The 9,078-nt window shown below is 39.0% G+C and overlaps 1 protein-coding gene across 1 annotated transcript in view; it reads left to right on the top strand.

Moving 5' to 3' along the window:
• Positions 1-6,847, top strand: part of ank2a (ankyrin 2a, neuronal) — a gene marked incomplete at its 5' end in the record, with an annotated part of 138,413 nt that extends 131,566 nt beyond the window's left edge. Inside the window, 4 exons of the mRNA XM_084044841.1 lie at positions 1,888-1,971; positions 2,752-2,916; positions 3,127-3,303; positions 4,784-6,847. Coding sequence (XP_083900967.1) covers positions 1,888-1,971; positions 2,752-2,916; positions 3,127-3,303; positions 4,784-4,798 — 441 coding nt within the window. The 3' untranslated portion in view covers positions 4,799-6,847. The remainder of the gene's footprint in view (positions 1-1,887; positions 1,972-2,751; positions 2,917-3,126; positions 3,304-4,783) is intronic.
• Positions 6,848-9,078: the final 2,231 nt, after the last annotated feature.

Consider the following 9,078-nt stretch of genomic DNA (forward strand, 5'->3'; position numbering starts at 1 on the left):
GAAACAAACAGCTATGAGCTAAAAGAAACACAAAGTACCCAAGATAAAATTCCATGTATCACAGAGACAACTACCCTTGAAACCATTCAGAATGATGATCTCTCCTCTCACTCTCTCTCTGATTTGACTCCACAAACTCCTGAGACAGTCACATGTCCAAGACACTTCCATTTTGAGGAATTGATGCCATACTCCTGTCCAGAAAACTTGTCCTCTGTTGAAATTAGACAGAGAACCAACTCACAGCAATCAAGGGATTCTTTAACCCCTGTAAGCAATGAGTCTCCTGCATTTCAGACCACTTTATCTGAACCAAAAGCAGATATGGCATCAGCCTTTGATGAGGAGTTCAGCATCCCACCTGAGTATGCTGAGTCCTCTAGTAACTCAAACATCAACAGCTCCAAACCAAATGTTTTGCATAGTGTTGCTTGTATTGCAAACGTTGAAGACTCTGACCAAGATAATTTTTTTGACTGTGAGCAGGTTGCATCAAATTTCTCAGAGACTGAGTCTGATGAACATAAGAGAAAGAACACCTCAACTGGTGACCGGACCCATGATCTTTCCACCTGTCATGGAGGACCAGGAAGGATGTATACGAAATCAAAAGACCTACTTTACTCTGCTGCCTGCAGACAAGGCAGAGGAGTACAGTTATCCTCAGAAAGTGATGACTATGAGGATGTATGCGAGCCCTATGATGATAAAAATGAGTTAGTACAGTCCTCTGAAGCACACAAAGAAGATTCCACCTTTTATGAGGCTTCACAAGAACTTCCTGATGATAATGATGAGGCTCTGGCAAGGGTAAGATGAGATTTGACATACATCGTGCCCTTTCAAGGTTTCCCACCCAGAGCTGCTAACCCAACTTCCTGCATCAAAGAGAAACGCTTTACAATAACTGTGGCCTCATGGATGGAATTTGAAACTCTTTTTCATTTTGATTGAAGAATTGACCAATCCTAATCCTTAGCATGCCGTTGGTTGATTCACGCAAACTAACAAATGCAGAGACACTTTACTTCACCAGTTTTGTTTTTGTGCCGCTTTTATAGATGGTTTTGTTCATTACAGCTGATATTTGCTTAAACATATATCCATTTTTTTGGCTGTGGAGTTCACTTGTGAGAATAACATGATTAAACGTTATTGCGAATGAGAGAATGAATCATCTAACCACACACCTGCATGGAATGCATTCTAAAAGGGCACTGCAAATCAAATGTTTTGTGTTTCCAGTTAGACTGTTGTGTTGTACCTTCCAATTTACAGCTATACATATAATGTAAAAGTGAAAGGTTCACCATAACACTCTGCTTATTGCTTTCTTTGCTGCCATTGTATTTAAACCAACCACAATATATTTGTCTTAACTGGTCAGGAGATCACTGCACAGCTTGGAACAATTTCAGATGAAAGTTCAGATGAGGAATTTGTGACCACCAGAGTAGTGCGAAGGAGATTTGTCATTCAGGTATCCATCTGAGCATGGGCTGAAGTGTGATAAAATCAGCATGTAGGGTGTGAATATTTAACAGTACAAATTCTACCTATATATAAACGTATTTCCTGTCTAACAAACAACTTTTAAGTGTTGGCCAAGTGTACGAAATATATATGACCCTTGTACTGTAGCTGTCATTTTCATTAGATCTGCTATTCCAGTTTGGTATGCAATAACTAAAACACATGAGAAGGGTTTTTAACAGTGGTTGTATGTTGTGCTGATTTGTTTTAATACCAAATATTTTTCTGTTGTGTGCAAATAACCCAATTCTTTTGCATCCTATTTCTTTTTGTTGCTGTCACGTCTTCAAGCGAGACATGCGATACAGTACCATCTAACCATTGCTGACGAGGTTTGTCTTGTGTCTCTTATAGGCTGATGACATACCTTACCTGCCCTCTCAGTCAGTGATGGAAGAGCAGTACATAGATGAAAATGGACACATGGTGGTTAAAAAGGTAAATTATTTAATATTTGGCAATCAATCTATGATTGACTTAATCATTGCATCAGTTTTTATCAAATGTATTTTCATATATTTTCAAAATAGGGATACGTATTTGTCTCTCAAATATATTATTATATAGTATTTTGTACTTCTACAGTATTGTGATACATTTTTTGACCCAGTATTTGTAATTTGTATCAAAATACTTTTTGATGTATTTTCGCATATCTCTGAGCACAACACACAGATCTTGCCCATTGACCTTCTGCAAATACACAAGGGTACCATTAAATCTGTCAAAAGAAGTATTTTTCATGGCAGATTACAATTGTGGCACATAACATGCAGCACACTGCATGTTATGTGGTAGCTTATCAGTCTCTCACTAAGCTTTAAGGTGTATGCTTTTAGGGAGTGATTCTAAACCCCCAAATCCGATAAATTCTTAACTATAGAAAAATGTGCTCCTCGGAGCACAGGTCTCTGCCAGGCCAGGTAGCCTATTGTGGGCCAGCAAAGTTGAAGAAAAAAAAACGCAACATGGTGGAAAACTTGTCATGTGGAAATGGGCGTCTTATTTGGGGAGTTGCGTAATAATCCAAGGAATCCAAGGGAAAGTAAATCGGCCTCCTGGTGGCGCTATAACAGAGTGATGTGAAAACTTTGGGGCAGAGGTTCCTGGCGTAGGCAATAAATCTGTTTATTACATTTCTCCGGGTTTTATCAAATGTTTTCATGAACATATGTAAATAGATGGAGGAATGCACATTGACCCCTTGATGTTCTTCAGGTGACCCGTAAAATAATCCGTAAATCTGTGGCAGCGGATGGTGTAGAGCATGAGGAGGTTTCAATGGAAGGAGATCCACAGGGTTCCGTCAGTATGTCAGAGGGCGATGGCTACTCCAAGGTGGTGAAGAGAACTGTGCTGAAGAGTGAGGGAGATCACAGAGAGGTGCGTGTGCGTGCGTGTGTTAGCGTGTGCGTGTGTTTGCGTGTGCACATGTGTGGTGTCTGCGTGCAGTCTTCACAGACTTCACAGTAAAATGTAGTTAAAAAAATCACGATAACATAAATGACATTATATGGAGTTAACTTTCACAACTTGAATAAAAGCTAATAATGAATTTAAATAATAACACTGAATATCAACCTTTTATTCAAGGTAACTTTGTCTGAACGCAAGGGTTTCTCAGCAACAAGTCGGGAGGCGACTGTTGGGACCTGTGAGGTTAGTCGGGTGGAAAGGACGATGGCGGTGGAAGGTGAAAGGACAGTGACACACCATGGTGACTCCTCATTGACCTCTGACCTCCCCTCAGCGCGGGACGATTTCAAACAGGTGTGTTAACAAACCTGCTGATTGTTATCCACTACCTCCAAAACCTTGACCTACAGATAAGCCCCGACAATGACAAACATGCTTACCTGCACCGTGGGATATGTTATTCTCCCAAAAGAGACTGTCTGACTTTGTTCATTGTCAGTGTAGTGCAATGTTTCCCAATCAGTCGGCCGGGACCCATGTTTGGGTTTTTATGGGTAGCGAGCAAATATTCCCTTTGTTTTGTTTCCTAAATGAAAAGAATAATTAGGATTAATCAATTTTTAATAAAAAAAAAATCAATATTAATTATAATTATTGTCTTATGAATGCGACAAAAACAAACAAATCTCCATGAATTCAAGGCTTCATGGGGTGTGTAATTGATAGAAGATACAAATCTTGCGTCAACTATTCCTTTAAGGCTCATGAAAATGTCATATGTTGAAGGAGACTAGTTCCTTTTTTTCTATTATAGCAGCTCTGATCAAATGAACGGAACTGACGGATCCAAGTTCCCCTTCTCATTTCTTTCGATTAGGTTATTCATTCCAAATGTACAGTGTCAGAGACTTTCTTTTCCTTTTCATTCATTCAGGCTCTGGCTTACATAGGTGGCTTTAAAAGAGCAGAGCTCCCTCAAGTGGTAGAGAGGGAGATTGTCAAAGAGGATGGAACTGTTATCAGGAGGTTTGTGTGTGTGTGTGTGTGTGTGTGTGTGTGTGTGTGTGTGTGTGTGTGTGTGTGTGTGTGTGTGTGTGTGTGTGTGTGTGTGTGTGTGTGTGTGTGTGTGTGTGTGTGTGCGTGTGCGTGCGTGCGTGTGCGTGTGAAACTGAAAATGTGCATGTGTGTGTGTGTGTGTGTGTGTGTGTGTGTGTGTGTGTGTGTGTGTGTGTGTGTGTGTGTGTGCGCGCTCTTTCCCATACAAATGACTGCTGTAAGTCTTCTCTAACACAATCCTCAGATCCCTGCAAAACATGAAGACTAACTAACTATTGAATGCTGGACTCAAAAAGCATGGTGCTTAGTCTCTCAAGACTGACTGTTTGGTCACAGAATTTTCAACTGCTTCTGCCATAGAGTCTTGACAGACAAACAGATGCCCTACCTCCCCGTTGTCTTTGCAGTCTCGTAAATTTGTCCTATACTATAAATCAAATTAGTCTAAGCATACATAGCTTGCTGCTTAGCAGAAATGGAAATTCAAAAATATATTTTAAAGCTATTTTAAAATATAGTTCCAAGAACGGAAATGGCGAACGGATGTCAGCTTCCGTCCGTGACTTTCAGGAGACGTAGTTACAGACTTCTTAGAATAGTTGTATGTCTTGAGAGACTACATGTTGCTTTCTCTCTCTTTCCTGCTAACATATTTCCTGCTTATTTGAATGACACGTCTTCATTTGTATTTGATTGTTCTTAAAGATGATGACCTCTGAACCCCCCCACTCCCCACCCCCCATCCCATACACATGCCCATGCCTTGCCTATCCTGCAGGGCCCAGATGCGTAAAGGTCGTACCCACAGACGAACGGTGGTGAAGGGAGCTGGACGGCAAAAGCAGGTCCACTTTCTGGAGCAAGTGGATGACCCCAAAGAACGGCCACGACGCCACAACCTCTAGAAGCATCTCCATCAACTCATTCACCACTTCTGTGAAGAAGAGGAGGAGGACTGTGATGAAGAGAAGGAGGAAAAGAAGAGGAAGGTGTAACACAATTGTCCTTCCCCCCACTCTCTGGTCCATCCCTAAAGTTCTACTAATCCTATGCATCAGCCACATGCAATCCCAGAGTGCACCTTGGCACCTCAGACCTACCACAGTCTTCCTGTTTAAGTCCTGGCTTGATTACCCTTTGTCCACTTATTGGGAATGTTTTTTTTGTGTTTGGGAATTGGGAATGTTTTTCTTCTTCTTTTTCCTGTCTTGATATTTTGACTTTCCTTTCCATTAAGTGACTTTCTTTTGCCTTTTTGTGACCAAAGAAAGCTTTAATCTTTTTTGCCATAGTTTTTTTTCTTTCTTTCTTTTTTTCATGTCTTGTGTCTTGCTGTGGTAGAACAAAGAAAAACAAAGCAAAATACAAAGTTAACAGTCAGATGAACTAACTCACAAACCTCTACTGTTGAACACAGTACACAGTATTTGCACCACACTCTGGGTAGGTGCTTGGACTTAAGGACAATATGTTACTCTACACTGCCTCTCACAACCAAGGTTCTTAGCAATTCCTTCATGAAAACTGTTTCACTCACTTTACTAACCTCTCCACTCTTTCGAGTCAGGGGCTCAAGATGTCACGAAAGCAACCTTCCTGACTATATTAACACTGAACTCATACTAACTGCTGCTGAAGTGTTATGTGTTGGCTATGTGTTATCTGTCTTTGAAAAGTATATATAATCTGTGCATTTTTAGAAATGACTGAGATCTGCAGTCTATTAGACATTATTAATCACTCGTGAAGTAGAGAAGGCATGATTAATCAACATGTCACTATGATTGTAGCTCTAACAGCTTTCTAATTCTAGTAGTGATCCCCTCTGCCTCTCACCTTCTTTATTGTGTCTTGTTCCCTGTGTCTCTCATATCCATGCATTTTCTTGTCCTGTCTCTGTTCTGAGTTGTTCCAATTTACCATACTCATTTTTAGCTTTTTAGTGTGTGAATGTTAAGGGTTGTGAGACTGTGTGTTTGAATTCACACATACATAAGTATGTGAGTGTATTTTGTGACCGAATCAATTACTGTATCTTCATTGAAGAGGGTACTGACTGATTATTTCATGCAGCTCTTAACTAATACAGTATTTGATTTTAGTTGAGTTTAGTGTGATATATTAGGTTGGGAATTAATTTAATCTTAATTTGTATCAACATGTGTTTCTGTTATTAAGAATTACCCCCCAAAGAAATCCCAATGGTGAATAACAGTTGTTGTCATGACAGTTGTTCTTGAGAGAGTTGTCTGATATGAAGTGGTGTTTTTTATTCATTTTATTTTTTTCTGAAATAATTTGTTCAGACAGTGTGTGTGGGACCAGGCTGGTGGTGATGCATTTTGGGAAGGGTGAGGTGTGTATGAAACAGATGTGAATGCCAATTTATTTTAGCAAAGAAAGAGATCCTTTATTTTGCACAACCACACTCCTAAAATTGTGTCAGGAGAGCACACCTTCACGCTTTTAGGCACAGAATATAAGATACAGGACAACTTAGCCAATGGAGCAGCGACAATTGACAAGATGGTGACACACTAGACACAGGTGTGACAAAGCAGAAGTTTAAAGTACATACAGTATCATTCACAGCACCGAGTATCTGCAACATGCAATGTATTTATTCCACTATCACTGTTTACTTTGAGTGCAATTTCAGTAGAATATCAAGTGCAAAATGCAAATCTAGTGGGAGTTCACTGTGACAGGTAGGCTTTTAATTTGAAGAATCAACATCCCGTTTCTGTGGTGATGACAGCTATATACATATGGTATACATAATCAAATATCTATAAGGGCATGTATTACTTTATGAAAATGACTTCAAAAAGACAAAAATAAAATGGCTGCAGTGTGTTCTTGGCTGATAGAGAATAAAGTGTACAAGTGTAAAAGTAACCTTGAGTTGTGGATTCATTGTTTTCTTTAGTTTTTTGTTTTGTTTTTACCATATACAGTAGTACTGAAGTAAATTGCATAGGTGTCTCTATTTTGGGCATGTCATTATAGATGACTTTTTAAAATGTTTTCATTAAAACTTTACTTAAAAGTTCAGAGATTTATAATGGAGGCGGATGGAAGGTTTTGGGACCTCAAAAAAACACTTTCACCTAGAAACTCCATTCACAGTTCAAAAAATCCACCTTACTGTGGACATGCATGCTTGAGATTCTTTCTTTGAAATCATTTGTAGTTTTGGAGATATTTAACTTTAAGCGTTCCATGCATTGTTAATGCGGCAATGGACATTTAAAGGCAGGCTTACAACTACATACTTACGCCTAGTAACCTCATTCATACTTTAAAATGTTCATCTTACTGTGGACATGTTTGCCTGAAAAGGAATCTTTGAAATGTTGCATAGTTTTAGAATTGTACTCCTTTAAAAGTTCAGAGATTTATAATGGAGGCGGATGGAAGGTTTTGGGACCTCAAAAAAACACTTTCACCTAGAAACTCCATTCACAGTTCAAAAATTCCACCTTACTGTGGACATGCATCCTTGAGATGTTTTACTTTGAAATGATTTGTAGTTTTTGAAATATTTGACTTTAAGCGCCCAATGCATTGTCAATGGCAATGGATATTTAAAGGGTACAAAATTTGATAGGTTAAGTTAACAAAACAAGTCAGAACCTCTGTGGTGCAATGGTTTAGATATTTCTCTTTTGGGCCTTGAGTCCCAAGACTCAAGACCCAAAAGATTCTTGAGTTCAACGCATTAGATCCAAGTAGACATCAAATTTCTCTTTTGGGCCTTGAGTCTTGGGACTTAAGGCCCAAAAGAGAAATTTGATGTCTACTTGGATCTAATGTGTTCGACTCAAGACTCTTTTGGGTCTTGAGTCTTGGGCCCTCTACTGGCAGTGACGTCACACTTCGGTGCTCTATATCCATTGCCATTGACAATGCATTAGAAGCTTAAAGTTGAATGTCTCAAAAACGACAAAACATTTCAAAGTAAAAAGTTCAAGCATTTGTGTCCACAGTAAGATGAATTATAAAAAGTGTGAATGGAGTTTCTAGGTGAAAGCGTTGTTTGAGGTGCCAAAACTTTTAGAGGAGTACATTTCTAAACCTATGAAACATTTCAAAGATTTGTTTTCAGGCAGACATTGTTCACAGTAAGATGAACATTTTAAAGTTTGAATGGGGTTTCTAGGTGTAAGTATGTAGGACTAATAGCCTGCCAAAGTTTGTACTTTTCCCCCTAAAATCTATAAAAGCAGTGAAGGTCAATGGCAAAATGGACAAGAGTTTCTAGGTGAAAGTGTTTTTTTGAGGTCCATTTTGCCATTGACAATCACTGCTTTTATAGATTTTAGGGGAAAAAGTACAAACTTTGGCAGGGTATTAGTCCTACATACTTACACCTAGAAACCCCATTCAAACTTTAAATCCGAAAAAGTCACTAAGTGTGGAGGCCAAAATCGTCCCCCCAAAAACCTGTTAGGAGTACGTTTCAGGCAATTTAGAGTTGATTGGTAATTTTCGTTTCGGTAAGATTTATTTTACCGAAACGAAAGTTAAATCCGAAAAAATCACTAAGTGTGGAGGCCAAAATTGTCCCCCAAAAAACCTGTTAGGAGTACGGTTCAGGCAATTTAGAGTTGATTGGTAGTTTTTGTTTCGGTAAAATTTATTTTACCGAAACGAAAGTTAAATCCGAAAAAATCACTAAGTGTGGAGGCCAAAATCGTCCCCCCAAAAACCTGTTAGGAGTACGGTTCAGGCAATTTAGAGTTGATTGGTAATTTTTGTTTCGGTAAAATTTATTTTACCGAAACGAAAGTTAAATCCGAAAAAATCACTAAGTGTGGAGGCCAAAATCGTCCCCCCAAAAACCTGTTAGGAGTACGTTTCAGGCAATTTGTAGTTGATTGGTAGTGACTTTTTTTTTGGTCCCTAACATTCATCGAGCTCTGGACTTAATTTTATTTTCGTTTCGGTAGTGACACTACCGAAACGAAAAAAAAATTGTTCCCCCAAAAACCTGTTAGGAGTACGTTTCAGGCAATTTAAAGTTGATTGGTAGTGACTTTTTTTTTGGTCCCTAACATTCATCGAGCTCTG

Source organism: Gymnoscopelus microlampas (assembly GCF_963454915.1).
Source record: "Gymnoscopelus microlampas genome assembly, chromosome: 2".
NCBI classification, from domain to species: Eukaryota; Metazoa; Chordata; class Actinopteri; order Myctophiformes; family Myctophidae; genus Gymnoscopelus; species Gymnoscopelus microlampas.